Below are 26,548 nucleotides of genomic sequence, written 5' to 3'. Positions count from 1 at the left end.
AAGTGTGTGCATGTGTGTGGGGGGGGGAATAAATATTGACAACACTATCTGGAGTAATCAGAATATAGGAACAGGCAGACATATAAAACAGTACACATTTTAATACTTCCATAATTACCCTGCAGCTGAATCATCCTCAGCTAGAGCCAAGAGTAAACAGCATGATTTAGTGTCAGGTTTGAACCTGCAATCCACCTATCATTTGGCAGATCAAAAGATGCATGGTTTACTGTGTGCTAACAAGGAAAGGACAGCACAGATTTTCAAAAAGCTCAGTAGATGCTGGGTTGGATATACAGAAGTGGGTGGGCTGCAAATCTACATGCTGGCAAAATGTTTGGAGATGTTTTCTCCTTCATATTATTGGGAAGGAGATTACCAGCAATCTTTCCAAGGAATACAGAGGACAGGAAGACAAAGGAATTCCAACAATAGTCAACAACAATAGCCAAATCCACATCCTTGTCATCATAGTCGTCGTCGTCGTTGTCGTCGTCATCATCATCATCATCATCATCATCATCATCATCATCATCATCATCATCATCATCATCATCATCATTTATTACAGTTCTTCCACATCTTTTCCCTAGTGCTTAACACACCTTACAATCTTGTTAAAATCCAATAAAAATAACAAGTACCAAAAAATCAAATCAACAATCAAATCATTAACAAATCAAATGGAAATGACAATAAAAACCAGTAAAATCAGTAAATGTACAACTAGCTAAAATCATCAGAGAAAATTAAATCATATTATAAGCCAGGTAGTCAGTACCTGGCTTATAATATGATTTAATTTTGACACTCCCAAAATGACACTTGACGCTTGATAACGATGGTTTTTTCCAATGTTGCAGAATATTTTGAGATATTTGTTCGAGAAATTGCATCCGTGTTTAATCAGTTTTACAAAATAAATTAAGCATTCAGCAAGTCTTGTGATGGCAACAAGGAAATCCATTTGATTTGTTAATGATTTGATTGTTGATTGTCTTGTGGTGTGTCACACCTTCTTCTCTGCAGACCAATATATATATATATAAAACTAAACAAGGGTGGCAACACACTGCCCTTCAGATGTTGTTGATCTGCAATTTCCATCAGCCCTCGCTAACACAGCCAATCGTGAGAAGCCATGGGAACTACAGTTCAGCAGTGACTTCCTCGCCCTGCCCTAAGGTTACCTAGAGAAGGGTGCTAAAACCAGATTGCATATTCATCTATTTCCTCCAAGATTTCTAGATTCTCTCTCTCTCTCTCTCTCTCTCTCTCTCTCTCTCTCTCTCTCCACACCATTAGAAAAACTTTAGGAAATCCCTTTCTGCCCAATGAACTTTGCTTAAATTATGTTTATGCTGTTTTTAACAGTCACTGAAATTATTTAATTTTTTCAGTTACTTTATCTTCTTTTGTATATCTGCTAAGTCATCTTGGGTCAGAGGCTGCTATCTAAATAGTATAATATCTAAATACTTTATTCAAATGAAGATAGATAAATAAAAGAAATAACATTTATTTTAACTGATGCCTTTTTTTCAGTCTTAGGATAAATACCCATTCGCTGTATCTCCTCACTCCATTGTTCTTTCTCTTCCTCTTCCTAACGTTTTCTTTCATGCTGGTCTGTCCCTTTTTCTCCTACCAACCCAGTACTCAGTTCTCAGACCAGTACTCACTCCAGTACACATGGGACATACATGTAACTTCTTTTGACTATAGTTCCCCAGAACCAGGCAGCATGTCCAGTCAAGATATAATCTACCCAATAATTTAAGTTTGGACAACAGTAGTAGTTATACAAAATTTTATTTTCTAGCTCTTACCATTTAAGTAAGAGGACTACAATTCACAGAGATCCCCAGGAATATCTTTGGTCTGCAAACACCATAATTCTGCATCTAGTCAAGAGCCAACAATTGATCCAGTTGTATTGAATGGTAAGGCATTTGTATCCACAGAAAATTCTGTATTTGTTCTGTGGACTGTTTTGCTAATAGGACTACTCCTCCAAGAATCCCCAGCCAACATATAACTTAGCCACTTATTTCAGTCGGGACATTAGTGTAATTAGTACAGCATGTTTCTCTGTCCTGTTGTTTTGTAACTATTTCAATGAAGAAATTAACTAAATTTCAATTTGATTTATAAGTTACTGATGACCAGTCAAAAACATGGCAGTTAGAGATGGGGATGAACAACCAAAATTGTGGTTTGTCTCGGTTCGTGGTTTGTGAAGGGAAGTCCCTCCCACCATCTTTGCAAACAGTAGCTAAGTTTCCCTTCCAGCATCCTAGCCTTCTCTCTCTGCCTATCCCCGCGAGGAACAGCTGATCCATGGGAGAGGGAATTTGCTATGAATGTAAAACAGTTATATTCGTCCCTTTGTATCCATCAGGGTCTCTGGAATTGATGAATATGAAACAATGACTATATGATAAATCAGTGATATTCAACTAATGACACAATTCATTTTTATATTCATCCCCATGTCTAATGGCAGTTTATTTGTGAATTTGTTTTCATTAAAAGTCTACTCACAGTGCATCATGAAAGAGAACTTACTGAAGATCAATCATGAGTCTTTTGTGATTGTGTATTTGCAGCCTCAGATAATTTCCCCTTTTCTGTGGTCTTCTATGAGTTCCTTCCTCTGACAATAAACAGGGCTCTCAAAAGAGCTATTCAATGTGCAAAAGAGCCAGCGGAGGCAATACATAATCCAGTTCTAGCACCAATCAGATTGACTGGGTTTTATGCAATTAGTTTGGTGAAAAACATTGACTAGAAAATGGAACATCACATAGTGAAGAATTTAATTGACACTATATTACCTTCATATGATTTCTTTCATGTGTCCAAACCAAAGAGTGACCAAAAAAATGTCATGAATTGTAGCAGATTGGCTTTTACTCTATTTTCAAGAAATACACTATGGATTAATCATGTCAACTCTCATAGTTGTCTGAGCTTTGGTGTAAATAAAACAAGCCACAGAAGCCAAAAAGAAAAAAGGAAAAAAATAGCACTATCCATTAGTGTTCCTTGATGTGATTAAGGCAAGTCAAAATGATTTAGAATATTACTGCTGTACAACGCCTGTTGGCTGAACAATGATCTGTCATTCACCTCTAATTCAACCTGGTGGGACCAGGCAGGATGGAGATTGGCTCTCCAGATGATTTGGCTGACAACTTCCATCTATTTCATCGAGCATGGCCTATCATATGTGATTGTGAGGAATACCACTGCAAACATCTAGCTGGCCAAATGTTCCTCATTAGAGATGGGCATGAACCTCAGTATGTGTGGCACCACAGATGACACACATTCCCTTCCCCAGCAGGATCCCCCTCTCACCATCCAGCATGCACTCGTCTCCTCCTTCTCTTTGGCTGTTCAACCAGTCCTTGGAAGGAGCACTAGCTTCCTTGCCCTGATTTCCACTCAGACAAGAGGGCAGGACAGGCAAACCTGTGCTTTTTCTGGGGACTAGTCAAACAGCCAAAGAGGAGGAGGAGAGGAGTGCACTCCGCCTGGTGAGAGGGTCATTGGCCAGGGAGGTGGGGAGGAAGAAAACACACAGCGCCTGGTGATGTGACACACATGAGCCAGCATGACCCTCCAAACCAAGGCTCCTGCCCATCTCTATTCCCCATCCTTGTTGCTAAACAGATCCTGCCTCGGCAAAGAAATCATCAAGGCTACTTGTTCAGTATTTTGGCAAATCTTGTGAAGAAACTGAGAAATTGAGGAACACGTGTTCCATCTTAGAAAACCAGGCTTCTTTGTGTGTGCCTCGAAAAGCTGGCTGAGAATTTGTAACACTAACAAGGAGAGGTTAATACCTGCAGCTTATCAGAGAGAAGCCTTCAAGGCCAAGCTGGCTGGTTCCCCGGTACTGCACTAATTGGGAGAGGATTTCAGCTGTGTGAAGGGAAGAGGGAAGAAAGTGCTCTCAAAGACTGAAGGGAACACAAAGCCTGATCAGCGGACCATTTGGAAGGGTAGAGAATGCGATACTCAAAAATGTATAAAAAGGCCTTCCAAAGTTACTTTAGTTGGTTTAGTTTACTTCACCTCTCAGGAGATTTTAAGCTGTCCTGCTATGCCTTCCCATGAAGGATGTACTTGGGGTACGCTTCAAAACTATCCTGATTTCTGCACTAATGCGTGAGTATTGTGTAGAATAGTTTAACTTTCTTATATGCTGGTGTGCTATCATGATTGCCTTAGCTTTCCTTCAATTGTATTGTTCCTCCAACTGTTTTTTTAAAAGGTTTTTGAAACTTTCTGAGGGGTTTTGCTTTCTAATAAAAATATAAAAACTCAGACCAACTGTTTGGGTTTTTGGCTCACAGGGTCTGTGGTACTAAATCCAGGTCTGACCCTGACCATCTACTAGGAGTTTGGGTATTTTATAGATGTGATACAAGGTGAGTGTACTGGTCCTAAGTGCCCAGCCTTGTAGGTTTTTTAACCCCCTAAGAGCACTGGCAAGTCTGAGAAAACTGGAGTGTTGAGAGGCACAGGGGCTAAGCTGGTTCTGTAGTCGTAACCACAACTCACTCTGCTGGGTTTACTAACGCTGGAATAAACAGGGTAGCATGGCTGAATGGCTGTAGAAGGGCCCTTGGACCAAAGCATAATAGACACAGTGGTCATGGGAGAAAATACCATTCCAGAGCATATAAATCTCTCTTCACCTAAAACAAAACACTTTTTTGAACACAAGCAGTTTTTATATGCAGCTGAAAGTCACACACACAAAGAATGAAGTCCAGAGTGTTTGTTCTATGTGCACAAGCCAATCAAGATTTACAGAAGAATCCTATGCATGTGTTCCACCATATTCACAAGAACATCCTATCTTTATGACTCCAGCTTTACAGGTCCATGAAACTTCTCCTTTTGCCATATAAAAAGATACATATGGATTTTAATATGACCATGTATAGAAGTGACTGATTTTTATCTTTTACATCTTTTTACAGGGACATGTAGAAAAGAAAGCAGGAAGATATATTTTAGTAAAATTTATCAGAATTGTTTAAGGGTAATTTTGGAAAGCAATCATGTCTCCAGCAATGGTAATCATGTTTTGCCAATTTCTGCCAAGCAGATTATTTTTTCATTCACATGCAATACACCTGACGAACCACTGTTCCTCCTGAACGCTTGTCAGCCTCATGCATACAATGACAGTATTTATTGGTATTTTTCTGTATATAATCTGTTTTGTATCTTACATGGGCATCTACCTGCTACGGTTATAAGTGGAGCTCCCCCTCAACCGTAATGCTACCATCCTAAGAAACAAAGGATACTGATCTAAGAATTGTCAACAGAAATGACAGCTGCAGAGGAAGCAGCATGAATGCATTCACTTTGATACATTATTTTATTTCCTTAATCCAATGCATATAACTCCCCTTTCCTATAAACCAACTCTGTACAAATTTATTTATTTATGTATTTTATGACTCATTACATTCCACCTTTCGTTAGGGAGCTCAAAGCAGAATCTACAGATCTCCTCCTTCCCACTGGGCCAAGGCCATCTCTAGTGCCAGCTATATATGGTGACCTATAAGAGCTTCTTTTAACTCCTGGCCTTGCGGAAATAGGGACCATTTTAGTTGCTGGAAGATTACTATGACTGGCTTTATTACTAATTCTGGGCTCCTGGCCTGCAGACTGGCTGCAGGTTCAAATGGATTTCACACTTTCCAACATTCTTGCTCATGCTATAAAACAAGATTATTTCCCCCATTTTCAGCTCCTGTTTCTTCCCTGCCTCCTGAAGGAATTCCAGCTACCTCACGTCTTCCTATGAGGAGATATCATGGTAAAATATAAGGCAAGGAAAGCATTATTCTACCTGTGAATGAACTTACAGGATGAATGGATGCTGGGAAAGCTTTTCCTGCCTTCTGACACCACCGCTGAATCCCCTGTGCAATGCATTTCTGAGTTCATTATTCCATCCGGAAAACAGCGGTAAAAAAAATCAGGACGAGGTCTGCAAGAAACACCATGGGCATTTGAAAACAGAAAAGCAGATGTTAGTAAAATCTCAAAGTTATCGTTATCATTACACTACAGCATTCATTTCCTCCTGTTTTCTACTAAGCAAGGATGCTAGAGGCAATGTTAGTTACTTTCACATAGAATATTGTGGCCACACAAGTGGTTAAGAACTCCAAAAGTCTACAGTACATTGTTGGCAAGAAGAAGAATGTACTCCAGAACACAGAGGACTCAATTATAAATACAAAGCACCTCCTTCTAGAACTTAGTGGGTTTATTTAAGTTTTCCTTTCCAGAAAAGGCCACACAAAGGAATTTCTTAGAGGGAAAAAAACATGGCTTTAGCACTTGTGACATAAAAAGAACTAGTTTCAGATTTTGGCTTGTAAGAGAAGACAATATGATATCAAAGGTCCATTGTTCACCTGCTGATATGCAAAAAAGTAATTCATGAAATATGGCGGAAAGAATCAACAATTCCTAGAAGGACTGCATTATTACCACAATAAACTCCTGCAAGCAGAACAATGTGATGAAACCTCCATAGAATTCCCTGACTCTTGAATACGTTATTTAGCCCACTTTTACTAGGTATTTTCATATAACAGCGAAACTGTTAGAACAAATCATTCATCTCACTATTCTTTTGCACCTTACCGGGACATATGCTGCAATGGTTAGAAATTACTGTCATACTAACTTTTGTACTAAATTTTCAGATTGACATTTTCCTTCAGGATCACTGGAACTTTTTAAAAAATGTAGATTACACAGCTCACAAAATTCAGGGCAGCATTTGCGGGGCCCCATGACTTACCTTCCCACTATTAACTTAATTGTGTTTGTGCAGACTCCATTCAATGCAAGAGCCAGAGAAACAGCTAAAGAACAAAACAAAAGAAGAACACAATGATCAGGAACTACAACACAAACATTTTATGGCTGCAGCCCATGAAGAACTCAGAAACAAGATTACGTAAGAGATGTGGGCTGGACTTGATGATCCACAGGATCCCTTCCAGCTCCGGAGTTCTAAGAATATTTCAGTATTTGAAGAGTCTTCACCTATCACTTGCTAGTAACCTCCTTGGTTTCCTATGTGATCTTTTGCAGCATGGGTCCATGTCACACTATGTGTTCTCCTTTTTAGTAGAAATGCAGAGGAAATCTTGGAAAGGTGTTGGGACTGCCCAAACAGTAATCACGAAACCCACTAAGACTACTAATTGACCCAAAAATTCTATTTGCCATTAAGGAGTTATAGTAAGAAAGTCAGCCCTGCTCTCAGTCAAGCAGATTAGACAAACAAGAAAGAAGAAAGTACGTGGGCCACAGCCTGCCAGCAGACAGGCAGCAACTGATGACAATGGACAAGTTTAGGTAGCTAGGAATCCTCCAGCCATATCAAATATTTCCAAAGAAAGAGTATAAACACAACTACATTTCAGAGGAAGGCAGGGGTTGCTGCCAGTCATCTCATTACTCATTTCTCAAGCACCTGACAAAATATATAGTATTTTACAAAATACTGCCCACCAGAAATATAAATGCAGAGAGATATTGATATCCTGAGCTCCTGACAGGCTGGAACATAAGCTTCAACGACAACAGAAGGAACGCACACTACAACTATGTGTGATCTTTGGCTGCCTGCTGGGCAGACTGCTCTGCCAGAAAGATCCAGTGTCCTCAGTAGAGACTACCTGCATGATAGGAGCATGCTGAAGTAGGGGCACATATAACGTTGTATATGTACGCACCGCATGTGATGGGAAATGTGGGATGCATGGGTGTGCTTGTACCTTTACATTTGTGTAAGTGTACATTAATACTTGTTCCCATGACTCTATGTTTCTTAATCTAATTCTTGTTCTTTTATCTAATTTCATGTGATTATTTCAAGAGGCTATAGGATATTTTTAAATAACCATACCAGGAATATTGTGATTTGAACGATTCATTTGTAAGTGAGAAGCTTTTCTGAAAATCTAAGATCCCTAGATTTGGCACCCAAAGGGTGAGTGCCACAGGGCTGGGACGGTCACTAAGAGGTTGCAGAATATGTGCCAGCCAAAAGAAAACAATGTCCAAAGGAGTATCTCCAGGCCTCCTATATGCGGTACGAGTAAAATAAAGAAATCCCAAGCACTAAATATACAGCAAGTTACCAACCGTTCAGTGATGGCACTAGAACTCTTTTTTTTTTTTACACAACATGCACACTTTAAAAGATAAACTTGAGTGCAACTTAAGACTGCAGCTTAAGATGAAGCAGTCCTAAAATGAGCACTCAGGGAAATCACTGTGAGAAGGCTGAGCAAAAGGTGGAGAGAGGAAAGGAGAGAAAAGCAAAATTATATTGACAGGACATAGTGACTAAGAATGTAAGTGGAGGAAGAGCAAGGAATATCAAGTATCCTTGCAGTTGCAAAACATATTAAGGGGCAAACTAGTCAAGATACCACTCATACAACTGGTACCATTCACACAAATTAGTAACTGTAGGAAAGAGTGCTATAAAAATAAGATACAAAATGTGAGGCCCAATCCATAGATCGAACCATGATGTGGAAGATAAGGGGCTTAAATTTTTTATTCACCATTGTGGTCCTAATCCAAATCAGGGGGCATGCCTGCAAATTTATCTTTTTAAAAGCAACTGCTGCACCTGACAGTTTTGTGAATTACATCCGCCTAATTTGGCCTTAAGTGGCCCTACCTGAGTTACTAATCCTTCAGCTCCCATCTGTAGCACAGGAATAATATTGCATTTCTGCTCAAGTGAGTTGTTGTAAGGTGATTTACACAAAGCACTTTTAACTCCTGACATCCACTATTAAGTATACTACAGGAAAATATCATAGATCATTTGGTACAGAGAGGTAAAATTATAAAAGGACAGGCTTTTCTTTCTTTCTTTGCATTTGTGGCAAGCAGAATTTGCATGGAACTCTTAGATTTTAAAAGTTTAGAAGATCCCCTAATACAAAAAGGAATGATCTTCATTTAACAGCTTCAGTACACCACTATTCATCTCTCTAAGGACACAAATGCTGTTCAGCATCTTCCACTCACACATAACCTTTGCCCACTCCTCTCACCTCTGCTTGCTTTTACAACTCGATCAGCCATTTCTGCTGACTTAGGAAGCCAGAAAGAACATGGGTTTTCAGGAAGAATTAAATGTCTTTCCCAATGATGTCTGAGAACTGTGTCCCTCACTGCTTTTTAATTTGTTTGTTTATTTAAGGGTACATGAACATCTGATACTGCTTCCCCCCCCCCCAAAAAAAGAAAAGAAATGTAAATACTTTTCACATTTCTGGAAGCCATTGTTTTCCCATTTAAAAAATAATGATGATTTTCAGTTTTACCTAAAAATGCTTCTTTAATTTCAGTCTTGTCAGTGCGCCGGATGATTTTCACCACAAAAATAACTGCCAGTGGTGTCAGGAATGAAATAGCCTGTGTGAGACAGAAGAAAAGCATGACTTGACATTATACCTTCTCTGAGTCAGTCCCACAGATTTAGTCATATCTAGTTAACTTCATTGAGATGAGCTCAAGAGATTTTTTTTTTACCTCTAAGCAAAGTTGCATGAATAGAATTAGTAACCAAAGAGAAAATATACCTGGAGAGGCTGGGGAAGGCAGCTAAAGATATCATTTTGAATCTTACCTCACAAATAATTGCTTGGAGCTACATTTGAAGTTGTGTCAGCTTCTGAAAAGAATGCTAAGATCTACGAGAGGGTTCATGATGCTGCTACCACCATCTGTATGACACCACCTAAAACTTTGTTTCCTTATGTAATTGTACAGGAGTGATTGTGTGAGCATTTCTTCCATTCTGACAGACTCACCCAATCAAGTCTGGGCTGCCAAATTGGGTGTAAGTAAAATAGTTGCCAAACTCATCACAGAACAGGGATCTGGCAGGAGGGGAGAACCACAGCATGATTGCCATTATCCACACAGTTTTTCCCCAACTGGATTTTAGCCAATGTTTCTATTGATTTTGTACATTCTGAATACACATGGAATTTTTGTGTGTACACAAACACACAGAAATAGAAAAGGTGCATCCTGTTCCATCAATTCCACCTCTATAAGGGCACAAATACACAAGTTTCCTTTTCAAAAAGTTCTCCCTACAAATTCAAAAAGCAGTCCAGATATCTGACATGAAACCAGTTTGATATGAAATTGTGTTCCCAGAAATCATTAATCTGCCATGAAGCAACCTTTATCCACAAAATGTGATTTAGAAAAAAATCATAGAATTTAAAAATCATAGAATTTACATCATAGAATATAAACAGGTCTCAGGTCACGTGTCAAACATGCTTACTTCTCCATGATTAACAGCTGAAATCAAAACATCAGAAGCACTATACTGTAGTCCAAATGCTAGTCAGACACACAAGCCCTATTCATATATCTTTAAAAGGATTAATTTGAAAGGGAGAACAGGGAGAGAATATGAGGCCCACTTCTTGCCTGTCCGTTTGGAGAAAGGTAATACGGAGATGGGCTGCTGCATGTGGTACCTTTCCAGGCAATCAGGAACCCAGATGTATTTCAGGATTCCCATTCATGTGGAAGACAGTCCATATAGAACAGAAGCTCTCCTTCTCATACAGACCTTATCACACTTTAATATATCACCATAGTTCATCAGCTCCATGGCATGCACATAAATCCAGTTATTTTTTTGAAAGTTCTGACTTACTCAATCATATTTATATAACACAACAAAATATATAATTTGATTTGAATCATATTGATATATAATTCAAGTATTATTGTCTAATACTTACAAACCAAAGTAAGTACAGTATTACTTTCTGACAGCTGCTCAGAAAAGGGACAAGGTTTGTGTGTCTGTGGCAATAGACATAAAACACTGGAGTCCCTTCACCAAGCTCCTTTTCCAAAGCAGGAAATATCTGGAGAACCACACAATTCTCCCACATTCTGCTGTCATTTTTTTAACTCACTACACCTTAGATTTTAAGAAAAAACATTATGGAGGTTGTAGAGTATTTTCTGATATTGAAAATCCCAATGTACTGCAGGGTAGAAAAATTGTGCTTATGGGTGTTTATGCGTGTAGGACCAGCTGTGTTAAATCAGAAACAGAAAACACAAGGTGAAATAAATGTAAAACACAATCATACAATGAAATAAAGATACACTTTTCATACAGTGGGGCATTTCCTACCCCAAAGAATTCCAATATACTCACCTAACAAGGAAGACATTTTCATATCAACTTAATGAGGGTCAACCTTCTCACAACTACATAATGTAACTTCTTCCCTGTATCATGGTTCACCAAAAATGATATGGGGCTTCTTTTCCTTCCCAGTGTATTACATCGGTTGGTACAAAAAGATATATCAAAGCAGATAGCAATGTATCTGTCACTTTTTTTTGTCTCAGCAATGTTGTTGTTGATGCTGCTGTCATCTTTCTATAGTTAGACATGGGAGCTTTGTATTCATCTCCCCCGGGAGATGAATATAAATCCTGCCAGCACAGGTGTCCCGGCAGTCCTTCCCCACCATCCAGAACCAGCCTGGCCCACTTACTGGACTCCTTGGTGCGTGTGTGCCTATGGCGGTAACATCATGCCAATCATAGGTGTAGTCCTGCTGGTGCTTCCCAAATTCTTCCTGCAGCCGACCACTCCAGCAAAGAGGCAGGAAGACAAGTCTTCCTGATCACCTGCTGTGCGGTCGGCTAAGGGAAGAGGTGGAGAAGCACCAGTAGGACTATGTCCGCAATTGGCACAATGTCACCAGCACTGGCTGTGCACACACCAAAGAGCCCAGTAAGTGGACCAGGCTGTTTCTGGGGGGCAGAGAAGGACTGCCGGGACACCTGTGCTGGTGGGCTTCATATTCATCTCCCCCAGGAGACAAATACAAAGCTCCCATATCTAACTATAAAAACATGACAACAGCAGCATTTTGATTTATAGTAGAACTGCACATAACAAGTGGCTGAAACTAGGAGACATTGGCTGGAATCCTATTACATATTTCTGCTGACTTAACACCACTGCTGTAACTTTCAATGGCAAATTGCTGCAAGTTAAGAATTCAGTTCAGGTCATGAGTCACTACAATAACAACCGCATGCCATCAAGTAGATCCTGCTAGTTAGAGAATACATAGAAGTGATATACCATTCCCTTCTTCTGGGGAGAAGGGAATGGTAAACCACTCTGGCTGGATAGCTTAGTGAGTTAGGAGCCAGCGGTGGGGAGTTCAATTCCCCCTGTACCTCCTGTGAGTAGCTCCAGACTGTGTGGCCTTGGGCAAATTGCACAGTCTCAAGATGCCCCAAGAAGAAGAAGAAGAAGAAGAAGAAGAAGAAGAAGAAGAAGAAGAAGAAGAAGAAGAAGAAGAAGAAGAAGAAGAAGAAGAAGAAGAAGAAGAAGAAGAAGAATGTGCCATCAAGTCAGTTTTGACTTATGGTAATCCTCTTCAGGGTTTTTGAGACAGAGAATATTCAGAAAAGGCTTGCCATTCCCTTCCAGGCACTATTTGTGCCGCTAATTTTGGCAATTTATTCCTGAAAGTTATGTGAATGGTATTATACTGGTAGGCTACAAATAATAGGATTTTGGTCAGTGTTTGTAACTGTGCAAGTGACACTACTGTAGAATGCCTACATTGTAGGTCTATACCTGTGCAGATTCTGCAACAAAATGTAACTCTGGGGTATTAAAATGCTGCATTGTAGTGCAAGAGGGTTAAAATGAATCATAAATTTTACTTGCCACAAAGATAATCCAATTAGTTTCCCCTGCGTTTCCATATTCGGATTATAAATTTTTAATGAAGAAACTTACATCTTCTCCCAATAACACTTCTATTTACTTACTTAATTAAGTGCTATAGCACATTACCAACATCATAAAAGATCATTCGGAAAGGTCTCTACGCAATAATTTATTCTAAATGGCAATAATGTTTAGTGCTGGCAATCACCTCCTTCTAATGGGATCTTTAGATCAGTTGAGTGCTGGCACTGGCAGCCAACTCCTAGCAGACATATTTTGGGTGGGTACACAATCACCAAAAAGATATAATGACCACTGTTACACATTGTGACTTCAGGGAGATCATTTGTATTTATAGCTCTATGATGCTGCTGGAGGGCTGGTTTAGGTATCTGACTGTGAAGTAGAGGTTGGGTGTACAATTCCCCACTGTGCCTCCCTTGACAGGTTCTGGGCTTGATGATCCACAAGATCCCTTCCAGTTCTGAAGTTCTAAGGTTATGGCCACACTTGCCCCAGGACTTCATACATCATGAACCTACTGCCTGAATAAAAAGAAGTAGATTGGAAATCTAAGGAAATAGGTTACAGATCTACATATAGATAGATGTGTACACTAAGATCCCAATAGCCATATGTCACTCGCGCGAGCCAGGAGGTGAGGCTGAGGAGCCTAACGCCGAGGGAGGCCCAGAAAGAAAAGACAAGAAATTGGGCCTTCTCGGTGGTGGCTCCTCGCCTCTGGAATAACCTTCCCCCTGATATTCGCGCGCCCCCCTCGCTGGGTATTTTCAAAAAGCAACTAAAAACATTGATGTTTCGGCAGGCCTTTCCCCCCCCCAGTTAATTCCTGACTCCTCTTTCCTTCTCTCTCCTAGTGTTTTATCCAATTGTTGAAAGTTTCCCTCTTTGTAAAATGGTTTTTATTATTGTTGTTCCCTTTGTTGTGAGCCGCCTAGAGTGGTCAATCGACTAGATAGGCGGGATATAAATAAAATAAATAATAATAATAATAATAATGTTTTCTTTTACTCCCCAGACCTCACACTACAGCCTCCTGGATACCCCAAATACCACTGCTAATGTGTCATGAAGGATTGTAGGCTTGCACAGAGACACATAAAGATGAGTGGATTTGGAACTTTCATATATATTGGCATTGCCATCGATATCATATAACTAAGAACTGGGCATGTCTGGTATGCACCAGCATCTGTGTTGATAAATGCTGTACAGTACTGTGGAAAATGACAGCAATATGCTTCAAGCAGATCCCAGACTGCTATATATTAAGCAGGGTTTGGTCCAAGGATATCATAAGATATGCTCTTTATGTTCTAGTAGATAAATATTTCAATATCACCAGTGCAGACTAGTTCACAAGGGCTCAGGAGAAGTCCAAACTGAATCAGGGTTCGTCCAAAATGGACTGACTCTGAATATAACCTTTATTAGCTATTTAAATTCAGAGGGCCAGGATTTAGATAGTACATCCATAAAAACTAGAATTATCTCCAAACAATTTATAAAAGAAAAGTGGGGGCAAGGGGAGATATCTTGGGACTGACACTTCTATTTCCTAATCATAGTGAATGATTCTACATAGCTCGGGGTTGACCTAGTGTTCAGTAGTTTCTGTTAGTTCTTCCCAAGGAGTGAGAACATTAAAAGACTTTTTTCAGGGCTCTTTAGGACCTGGGAGTACATGGATGCTTGGAGAATACTGGATGCTCACATCGTTCTGCCACTGCCACTGTATGCGTCACATCCATCATCTTTGCCCTGTTGAACTGTCTGTGGCTTTCTTCCCAGCTGAACAGAAGGGAAAAGAAAAATCATAAACTATATTTTATTCATCTTAACACTCTAGTCCTTGTACCTATCCTTCCACGGGTTTTTCAGCAAGAGCTACCTTTGTGTTCTATGTCATTGCCATAAGAGTTTATCTCCATAAAGCACACCCTTCTTGAGAAGCCCTGAAGTGTAAAGGCAGCTTTCGCAAAATCTCTATACACATGTTCACCTACAATCTGTGTAGTTTGGTCTCATGAGAAGGAACAAACAATTTGGGGGGGGGGGGAAGAGACCATCATTTTTTCCCAAGAAATAAAGTTATCAGAAGTTATCTTTTTCACACACAAAAATGGTCTAAAAGCATGTGTTAAACAAAAAACTCTCCACCTATATGTCTGTAATTTGCTAAGTACAATTCCTTTAGAAAGAGCTATAAGTACTGCAGATTTTATCCAGGTTTGAGGGGGGAAAAGTTGAGGAAATTTTAAACATTTCTTATGATAACCAATAGGAGACGAGAAGACTTTTTATTTGTAAATGTATATTTAGATTCAAATCCAAAATAAATTTTAAAAATTGGCAACCACTAAGTACAGTACAGCCAAAACAACCTTTGTGTGTGTGTGTGGGGGGGGGGGGTGTTGCAAAAAGTATTATTTGAAAATTAAATACTACCATATATTTTTCTATAAACTGAAGGATGCTATGCCCTTATACAATAAGTAGGGTTTGTCCCAAAGATATCATACTAAGATCTGTTCTTCGTGTTAGTTTGGACAGATTTTGTTTCAATAGTACTACGGTACTCAGGGCAAACCAAAATGCAAATAAGTTTTAAAAACAATCATTTATTCTTTTTGATGAAGGGGTTTTCTTTTCTTTTTCCAGTGTTAATGTACGATGGGGTAGGAAAATGTTTTCTAACTGGACTCAGTTCGCCATACTGGCAGTGTTCCTACTCCACCTTCCACTGCCAGTAAGGGCCATGAGCCGATTTACAATCAAGGAGTCAGGTAAATGGAAACACATGGGGCCTCATCCACTGTGATGTATGCCCTTGCCCACAGATTCCATCGCTCTTATTCCCAAGCCTCATAAGCTTCATTAGTGCTGGGATTTAACCACCATTCATCACTTCAGCTTGCTCATGCTGCTTTCACAGAAATGATTATTTCAGGCTCAAGATGGGCTTAAGATACAGTATAAATCCACACTGAAAGCCCAATTCACCACTGATTTTATGTTATTCTGCTTTGCTATAGGGATCCAAGATGGTTTAAAATAGTCCTTTTGAAATACAATTAAAAACATAAGGACCAGAATCCTATTGCTGTTCACATAAAGTAGCTATAAGTGCCAGGGTGCATCTTGTCTATTTGTGACAAGCCTGGTTATGAGCCTGATGGCACACCCATGATGCATCTGAGCAGTTCATCAATTAGATGCCATTAGCTTTGGTAAGTTAGGTAAACCTTGTGTGAATGTCAGTAGGATTCAGGCCAATAAATGTTAACATTAAGAGGAGAATGGGACTTACAATAATTTTTAACAGTGCAAACAAAACCAATATAAAAAGATTTAGAAGAAAGCAAGTCACAAAAATGCAGTAAATATATACTGTAACTGTGTTCACTTGTTTAATGTTTGCCTTCCTTGCTCCACTGGGCCCAAGAATGAAATACAAATTGTTTACAGCTGAAAGTTTATAATTTGTTGAACTGTTTATAATCTTATATATTGGTTGTTTTAGTTGCTGCTTTAAAGATACAAGCAGAAAGCAAGCATGTACATAAATGTATGTAAAAAGGGGCAACAGGGAAAAAAAATAGGCATTCAATTCTTCAAAAATCCTCTGGTTTCTGAATGTAAAATATTGTGCTTCTGTACCCATGATTCAAAAACACAGGAAACAGTCTGATATTGCTGTCAAGATGATTTACATACAATATCCTCTTCTGCTCACTACCATTCACATAGAGACATGCTTTGCATTTGGGTGAGAAATGGATAACTAATTTAAAAAAGGAGTCAGCTTTGGGGATTTTCCCTTGTGATGTCACTTTGTGAATGCATCTGAAAATTTTAAAAGGGAGAGATTAGAATTAGCAAAGAGTGTCACTGGAAGCCAAGATCAAAATCATCCATATTATGTGAAAGCAAAAAAGTAGAAAGAAAGTGAAGAAAGACTAGGATAAAAATCAACTCATTTGAAATTTGAAATGTGGTGTTCAACGAGAGAAGTACATATATGAAAGACAGCCAGAAAATCAGACAATTGGGTACGCAATCAAGTCAAGCCTGCAGCTCTTACTACAATAAAAATGAGTAACTTGAACTTATCCCACTATGCACATAAAATGGAGATACAGAAGTGACCAGAATAGACTATATTTCTGGCAAAAGTGGGCTAGCCGATCGGATGCTCCAGAGTGATTGGAAGGAACAGTGGGGCCGGCAGTGGTGGTGGACGCGTGAGTGGATGATCCAGCCCCAGAGGCTGGACCCTCGTTACGTCCAGCTATGTGGGAGTATTTGTATGCAAATACGAATATCCATATCTCTAGTCCTGATCCAAACTCCAGTTTCAAAGTTAATAATTTTTTTGTTGTTTGGGGCACCCACATTTTTGAGTTGCCTTATGGAATGCTGATTTGCTCTATGGGACAATATTTTGTGTATACTTGTACTTATACTTCAATGAGAAAATAATTGATAAAAATTAAGAAGTTTGATGTTTAAAAAACCGAACTCTTTGCCTGGCAGCTGAAAGACAGAAGAGAAGGAACCAAGCAGGTCTTCTAAAAGAGGACATCTACAACCTGATCATCGTGCACAGGCATGAAAGCTGCAGTTGAGAAAGGTGACAGGAAAAAAAAATGATTGGTCTGAAATATGGTGCTGGAGGAGAGCTTTGTGGATACCCAGGATTGCCAGAAGACAACCAAGTGGGTCCTAGATGAAATCAATATATCTGGAGGTAAAAATATTGAAGCTGAAGCTATTTTACTTTGGGGATATCATGAGGAGACATGATTCCCTGCAAAGACAATAATGGTGGGAAAGGTGGAAAGCAGCAAAAAAGAGGAAAACCAAATATAAGGTGGACTGACTCCCTAAAAGAGACCACGGGCTTGAGTCCGGAAGAGCTAAGCAAGGTGGCTGAGGACAGGACATTTCGGAGAGCACCCATTCATAGGATTGCCATGAGCCAGAGGCAACTTGATGGCATACAACAACAACCTGGGAACAGCCTATTAAATATGCACTCCCCTACATTCTCACCTAATGTGCTTCTAAAGATGGCTGGAGTAGGAGAATGGCTTCTCCTTAAGATCTAAAAACTACTTCAATGGCACTAAACTCCCATATTCTAGACAACATCTTCTAGTGGGTTCATTTATATATTGAATAACATGGGAGGCTAAAACTGAACTCTGAGGGACTATATAGTCCAATAGCCAGAGTGTCAAATGGGATTTCCAAGTGTCAGGGCTACCTTCTGAGCTTGCATCTCCAGATACTAGAGATATTGAGAGATGCCTCAAAAGAATACTATGTTTGGTGGTATCAAAAGCCACAAAGAAGAAGTCCAGCAGAACCAGCAGGGAATCACTTCCCTAGTCCAGTGTCTGGTACAAGTCACTCACCAAGGCAATCAAAGCTATCTTTGTCCCATAACCAGACCTGGAAAAAAAGAGTGAAATGGACCTGGGTGATTTGTCCCATCCAGTAGCCGCTGGAGCTTGAGTTCAGTTGCACAAAACTTATTTTATAAAAAGAGGCCCATGGCTTTCCTTTGTCCTGGAATCCTTGTGGTGCTTTGTTCACTCATTTTGGAGCAGCTCCATATACCGCAATGTTATTGCACTGTCTCTGAAGGCAAACCATAGAGTCACCACACAAAACACAAAATAGATCTCTGGAGATGCACAAATATACTTCTTTAGGCGCTATGTTGCCAACTGGGCTTTGTGAAGGTTCAGTTTTCGGAACATCGGTCTCCACAATAATTCCACAAGTCTCTTTTAACTTTGAACTGGGAGAAAGGTTTAATGGAATATTCAATAGAAAATTATAATTTAAACAATTATTCCACAACTTGTCACCTGCCACCAATGGGTCAGACAAGGGTGCCTAAGCGTCTTTCAAAAATGGGTTCATGTCGTTTTCATTCCAAGTACCCGGTCAGCCTGCTATTCCTTCTTCTCTCAGGACCTCTCCAGCTTCTCCATCCAGGAGGAGGGTGGTCTCATCCTTGGTCTGGTCAATCTATCTGGTGTCTCAGATCAAGTAGAAGGGAGACCAAGGTACATCCAGTAGCCTCTCCTCTTCGCCTCCTCCACTCACCATGCCAGACGCTCTCTCTCAGGTAGGTAGCTCAAGGCTGACTCAGCCTTCCATTCTTCTGTCCTTTCAAGGTCAGTAAAATGAGTACCCAACTCACTGGAAGGCAAGTTGTTATGAATCTACAATACTTGTGTGAACATTTTATTTGTTACAAGAGGCTAATCATGGCTCATCTATAGTCTTTCATGAGATATTAGTAAGAACAATCATTGAATGCTGTCAAGTTGATTCTGCCATATGGTAATCCTTTCCAGGGTTTTCTAAGTACCATATTTTCCCATGTATAAGAAGACCCAATGTATAAGACGTCCCCCACTTTTCCATCCCCAAATAAGAAAATTCTATCGCTGTTTTACCCCTCCTTTCGGGGCTTAGGAAATGGAGGTATAAAGCAAAGCAAAGCATGCTGCTTATATACCGCCCCATAGTGTTTCAAGCACTCTCTGAGCGGCAATGTATAGCGCCCCCCCCCCAGCAAGCTGGGTACTCATTTTACTGACCTCGGAAGGATAGAAGGCTGAGTCAACCTAGATTCGGCTACCTGGGATTGAACCCCAGGTCGTGAGCACAGTTTTGGCTACAGTACAGTGGTTTAGCCATTGTGCCATGAGGCTCCTAAAGCAGCCATGAAAGGGCTGCAAGATCAAAGGGCTGCAATCATGTAGCCCTTTCATCAATGCTTTAACCCTACATAAATGGAGAGGTAATTCAGCGATGAAAGGGCTGCAGAATCAAAGGGCTGCAATCCTGCAGCCCTTTGATCCCTCCCCCTTACTTCTGTGTATAAGACAACCCTCAATTTTTTTATCTAAAGATTTTAGATACAAGTATCATCTTATACACGGAAAAATATGGTATGTAGCACTCAGCAGTGGTTTACCATTCTGTTCTTATGGAGGTGCTCTGCAATGGTGATGTTTGTCCAAGGCTACACAGGCTGGCTTTTCTCCCTGGAGGCACCGTGGGGAATCAAATACCTGACCTACAGCTCCACAGCCCAATATCCAACTCAAGGGGCTATTCAGCTAGCTAACCATAAGGTAAGAGTAGGCCTGCTTGACTCTCTTTACAAAATTCTTACACTCTCTGTTCCTACAGTAGCATCTCCCTGAATCACAGAAGGCAAAAAAGTGCAACACCTTCACAGGTAAAAACTACTCAAGCATATTCATTACATGTGCCAGTGTCCTATAGATGCCACGTTACGTAAACCCTCCAGAAAAGCACTTCATGTTTGCTCTCTCACATTACTACTGGGAAATCTACCATGTAAGATTAAATGTACATGCTGAAAAATGATGATTTCTACTTAGGGATTGCCTTTATTCTTTGATGATATTTTTAATGGCTGAGATGTACTTTTCACTGAGAACAGAACTCCCTCTTTAAAAAATAATCAGCAGACAGCTGGCTTGCCTTGTTGCTATAACATGAAACGAAGCCATGCTCACAGCTTGGGAAACTTTGTAGTCAGGAGGGCTGCTAGCCAGGCTAGCTGCAGGAATGTCATAGCAATGATCCAAAAAGCTCTCTCAGGATCTGACCATGCGGACTCCTCCTCAGTCAAGTGTCAAGCAAAACATCAATGTTCAGAATTTCAGCCTCCTCTTCCAGTGCGATTATTTATTTGTTTGTTTGTTTGTTTGTTTGTTTGTTTTCATTTTTACCCCACCCATCTAGATTTTACAAAATAAAGATAAAAACAGCATTAAAATAGCTTTGATAATAAAAGCAGAAAAATCAATAAAGAAGACAGGAACCAAGATGGGATAAAGAAGCTATGTAATGGGAGCGGGGGAGGCCTGCTGGAAGAAACAAGTCTTCAACTTGTTTTTAAAAATTCCCAGCAAGAGTGCCAGTCGAATCTCCAGAGGCTAAGATGTTCCAAAGATAAAGGGCCACCACAGAGAAGGCCCAGTTTCTTGTTCTCTCCTTCCGGACCTCTCTCGGGGTTAAGCCCTTCAACTTTCCGGTCCAGCTTGATCGAGTGACACGAGTAGAGCTAGCTGGGGACAGGTGGTCTGCCTGGTATCAAGACCCTAAACCATTTAGGGCTTTATATATAAGCATTAGTACCTTGAAATCAATGCGGAAACAAATTACAGTGGTGCCTCGCTTAGCGAGCGCACCGTATAACGACGAATCCGTATAGCGATCCCCTTTTTCGGACGACCCGAAATGGCCCCGCGCCGCGTTTTCGCGCCCTCCCCTCGCTTGCCAAGGGTGCGAAAACGCCGCGTGGGGCCATTTCGGGTTGCCCGCGGCCGTTTTGAAGCCGCAAAACAGCTGTTTTGCGGCTTCAAAACGGCCGCGGGCAACCCGAAATGGCCCCGCGCGGCATTTTCGCGCCCTCCCCTCGCTTGCCAAGGGCACGAGAACGCCACACGGGGCCATTTCGGGTCCGTTTTGAAGCCGCAAAACAGCTGTTTTGCGGCTTCAAAACGACCCGAAATGGCCCCGCACGGCGTTTTCGCGCCCTCGGCAAGCGAGGGGAGGGCGCGAAAATGGCTGCCCGGGGCCAGGAAACTTCTCTAAGTGGGAAGTTTAGGGCCGATTTGGAACGCATTAAATGAAGTTTAATGCGTTCCAATGGCTTTTTACTTCCCGCTTAGCGAAGATTTCATATAGCGAAGGTTAATCCGGAACGGATTAACCTCGCTATACGGGGCACCACTGTATTTATTTCAAAACTTCTATATTACACTCATTTATTTATTTATTTATTTGATTTATATCCCACTCATCTGGTCAAACCGACCACTCTGAGCGGCTTCCATAAAAAGTATACAGTGAAGCATAAATTTTTTTTCAGATAAACAACGCCACATATAATAAAACAAATAATAAAAGGAAAGAGAAAGGAAATTAAGTATTGACAGGAGGGAAGGCCTGAACATATAACCATGTTTTTAGTTGACTCTTAAGCATTGCTTATCTGCCATCTCCAAATATAAGGTAAGCATTATGTGCCCCCCCTTTTTTTGCATAATTCTCTTTCTGATATCTAGTAGGGGCCTGATCTTTTCCATGTTGCCCATTTCATAGATCAACTATCCAACTGCCAAGAGTATTAAAAAAAGAACAGATGGCTGAATTCAGTTCTGGAGTTTTACCAGTAGAACAGAGACTGATGGCAGCATGGATTTCCCTTTGTCTCAGCAATTGTGTGTATATATACACACACAGAGAGAGAGAGAGAGAGAGAGAGAGAGAGAGAGACTCTGGAGTGACTGGGGAAACATGTCGAGTGGTTGACAGGAGAGCATGAGAGCTTGCTCATGAAATGTTGAATGTGGCTTAGAATCCTAGGCTAGACAGACCATTTTTCTGATTTCTGCTAGGACAGCTTTTCTGTCACTACAACTTCTCCAAAAACAGTACCTATGGCAATGATATAAATATCAAGCTGGGAAGGAAATAAAAGGACAGGGTGAAAAGGAAAGGAATGCTGAACAACAGCCAGTAATGATCTCCTGCAGTCTGAAATGTTTTACAGTAACTTTAACTACAGAACACTAACCTTCTAGGAGCTATGGTGTACCTAAGAACTGTCACTTGCGAAAAGAATGCAGAATGAACATTCATTTTGTTCTTTAAACCTGTCACAGGTGTTGCCTTTCCTGAGTTTGAGGAAGCTGTAAGAGCCTCAGTATGCCAATTAACTGTCCATAGCAATTGTACATAGTCTGGTGTAGTGGGCAGAGTGACAGACTAGGACTCAGGAGGCCTGGGTTCAAATAACCACTCAGCCATCAAAATTGGTAAAGCCATTCCTTAAATATTCCACCTACCTTAAAAGCCTTGTTAGGGTCATTACACTGTAAGTTAGTAATGACTTGATGGTAAATGAACAAAAAATACACCATAAATTGCCTCGGATTGGGTTAAATTGTAGTCACAAGAAAGGATGAGGAAAAACTATTGCAGTCCATTAAGCTTATTCATTAAAACACACACACACAAATTATGTTGATTTTTTCCACGTTACGTAAGAGCATTCGCAGAAGTCCTATGAATGTTATGTGACTGACTGTACATCTGTCAGAACATCTAGTGTCTACCAGAGAGCCCAGGAAAGCACCAGATACTAGATGTGCAATCTTCAGCATAATTTTTGAAATCCCTCCAGGACCAGTGGCCTCCAAAATAATTTTTAAATGTTGGCTCAGAATGTTCCTGTTTTGAGGGCTCAAAGAATTATTGGAACCCCCATTTTGATTATTTTTTTAAAATGTGTATTTGCCCAGAAAACAGTTCAGGATGGCATTTTCATGGGGAAATAAACCCAACAACGTTTTTAAATCGCTTGGGTTTATCCTGAGAAGAAGCATCAGAAGTAATACGGTACTGTACAGTATTGTATCGATACCCTACCCAGTCAGGCAGTACATCAGGATGTCACAAGCATTGTATTGGGAACCACCAATAAGACTGCTTTCCCCTTATGCAGTCCTCAGCACGGACAGTCCAACAAGGCAACCAAAACAGTCTCAAGTCCAAAATGAAATGGGTCAAAATAAGCATTACTATCCAGAACCAAACCAATGTGTATCATCCCTATTAAACCAGGGAGCTTAGAAATGATACAACACCTGCTCTAGAGATGTCTGTACCCATAGCTGAAACAAGGTTCCTACAGCAGCAAAGTGAGAAGCTTCTGAAGCCCATTCAGGAAAACATTCAGATTCATTACATGTATGTGGCAGACTATCTTAATGGTTCTCTTCTCTTCTGCTGAAGATGACATCATTTGCAGTTAAAACTAATCAGATGGTGATCTGTTCATGACAACTGAGTCACAAAATAAGTCATTGACATCACCCAGAATACAAAAGAATATGTTCTCATTCTCCATTTAAAAAAGATGTCCTGATACATTAAGATACCTAGTTGGGGGGAAAATGGGCAACCACTCCAAGATTTTTCTCTCCTATACAAGAGGAAATTGACCAGCACTCTTTTCTGTCAGCAACAGTATTGAAAAAGCTAGTTTTTCTTGCTTAAAAATTGTACTTTACGTTAAAAAAAACTTCTTTTCTGAACAAAATGCATGGTTTTGTGCTCAAAATACAACCTTTCTTTTTCCAAGTAAATATTCTCACTACTCATCTCCCTTCTTTTGGTATTGCATGTTACATTCAATGTTACAGGATACCTTTCGGGAAAAACATTTTATATGTATATATATAAAAGCTTTCAATGTTACAACACACCTTTTGGGGAAAAACATTATATATATTTTAAATTGTACCTTGTCTGGTACAAAGCTTTCTGCACAAAATACAGTGTTTTGGTACACACACACACACACACACACACACACAAATGCTACTGCAAAATTTTTACAAAAAAAGTGCTGAAACATGAAAAATGCACATTTCTTATAACCTTGCCAAAAAGGGAGAATACTTGATTTTTTTTTCTCATCTGCAAAAACAAGATAAGCAAAATCTTGCAGATCGCCAACTTCACTAGAAGATCGTAGCAATCAGGAACATGCCCTGACGTCTCAGTGGGGCCAACTACTAATTCAAAAATGTCCATGGTTGTTGTGGCAAATAATGAAGTTTTACAGTCTTGCATGCTGCCTGTAGTACATGAGGTTTAGCGGGGTCTTTCTGGGCTGGGGTGGCTGTCAATCTATCCAGCATTAACCAATCATTCTTTCCCACCTCTGAATTCAAAGAGAGCGCTGTCTCTCTGGTCTGTGTTCCTTTTTCCTCTCTTTAGTCTCTTGAAGTCAGTTTGTTTGTTGCTTGTTTGCTAATCTGTTCACAACTGTAAGCAATGAAACATTTTTATTCTATTTCATACAAATGCCTCATAGTGAGTTAATGAGACCGTAAGTGCCAGTTAATGAGAAAGGAGTGGAATCTGGGGAACTTGTAGCTATTGTTCACTTTGAGTCTCTATATTTCTACTTTGTAGCAAAAGTAATTTTACCAAAATCCAAAACTTCGAAACAGACATGACTCATTTCTGCCTGAGCAATCTCTATGTTGCTGTGTTCTCTAAAACACACAACAGCATTCAATATATGTAGAGAAAAACAGCAGGTATTCAGTAAAACGAAATACACAAAATTTACTAATTTGTTTCCAAGTACTTCAGCCTTAACAGTCCAAAGGAGTCTGAAAGAAGAAATAAATTTCCAATGTTCTCAATCAGAGACAACTGGCACAAAGGCTCTTCTTCTGTTTCTGAAGGTGATATATTTTCCTTATTATTTTTTCATTATTAATATTTGTCTACCATAAACCTGAGTTCAGTTGTAACCTCTCAAAAATTGCAACTAAATTAAACATTAAAAAGAAGCATCTATATTTCAGGCCAAATAAAATTATTTCTGACATGCCTGTAAAAGGACGGAAAGAAAACTTTTTTACTCAAATTTGTCATTTAAACCAAAGTACATAATTTTAAAATATATTTAGTATCAGGTTGCTTAGATTTATACCTTGTTTACATCGGCTATCAAGACTTCATGGTGGATTTACTTTAGTCTTTGTGCGTCTTTCCTTTAATGCAATTAAAACTTTTAACTCATTCACCTCTCCAAAATCTTAATTATGTACCATTGAGCATTTTCAATGCTCTTGACTTGACACTTTGTATTTTTAAAATCATACACTGTTCTAAAAGAAGTGAGAGAGTACAGTGGTGCCTCGCTTAACGATTTTAATTGGTGCCAAAAAACCCATTGCTATGGGAAAACATCACTAAGCAAAACACGTTTTCCCATAGAGATGCATTGAAAACTGGATAATCCGTTCTAATGGGAACAGATTGCCATCCTTAAGTGAAAATCGCCATAGGAAACATCGCTAAGTGAAACGCGGTTCCCCCATTGAAATGCATTGAAACCTATTCAGTGCATTTCAATGGGGGGGGAAAATTACAACAAATTCAAAAAGAGTCAGAACAAAGTCAATTTAGTTCAACAAAGGTTTTATTAAGTGCACTTATGATTTCAAGCATTCTAAACCTTTTTAAAACATTTTAAACATTTAAAAGACAACCAACACGAGGCTGTCAAAACCATCATTAAGCAAAACAGGGGGACCTAAACTGTCATCGCTATGCGAAGCAAGGTCCCAAACATCGCTATGCGAAAATCTCCCATAGGAAACATTGTTAAACGGAGCACAAGAGCGCTCTGGAAAACTAATCGTTAAGCGAATACATCGTTAAACGAAGCAATTGCTAAGCGAGGCACCACTGTAATTCCTCAGAAGCCTTTATAGCTACATTAATGAAGCTACACACAAAAACATATTTTTTAAGGTTTAAATTCTCTTGGCAGCCTATCGATGAAAATAAACTAATTCCTGCTTCCTCAAAAGGCAAAGTGTTTTCTATTTTCATGTTAGCTAATACAAAGCCATCAGGTGAGCCTTACACAGCCATCAAAGAATCATGAAATCTCTAGTACTTACAAACATGAGGCGTGTAGGTATGTTGTCAGATTCTACCAAAGGGTTTTTATAGAGCCAGATCTCTTCTGGCTGAATAATTCTCTGGAATGGGTCCAAAAATTCTGTAAAACTAAACAAAACAATAAAAGAACACATTGTTTTACTA

The 26,548-nt window shown here is 39.8% G+C and overlaps 1 protein-coding gene across 2 annotated transcripts in view; it reads right to left on the bottom strand.

Moving 5' to 3' along the window:
- Positions 1-26,548, bottom strand: part of PLPP4 (phospholipid phosphatase 4) — a 135,348-nt gene that overhangs the window by 64,438 nt on the left and 44,362 nt on the right. For both annotated transcript variants that reach the window (XM_078391156.1, XM_020786526.3), the window contains exons 2-5: positions 26,404-26,512; positions 9,408-9,498; positions 6,851-6,914; positions 5,901-6,025 (exon numbers count right to left, since the gene is read on the bottom strand). In XM_078391156.1, the coding sequence (XP_078247282.1) occupies positions 5,901-6,025; positions 6,851-6,914; positions 9,408-9,498; positions 26,404-26,409 (286 nt within the window). In that variant the 5' untranslated portion in view covers positions 26,410-26,512. The remainder of the gene's footprint in view (positions 1-5,900; positions 6,026-6,850; positions 6,915-9,407; positions 9,499-26,403; positions 26,513-26,548) is intronic.

Source organism: Pogona vitticeps, chromosome 3, assembly GCF_051106095.1.
Source record: "Pogona vitticeps strain Pit_001003342236 chromosome 3, PviZW2.1, whole genome shotgun sequence".
Lineage (NCBI taxonomy): Eukaryota > Metazoa > Chordata > Lepidosauria > Squamata > Agamidae > Pogona > Pogona vitticeps.
Note: the sequence above shows the minus strand (reverse complement) of the source record. Positions and strands in the feature narration are given on the sequence as shown.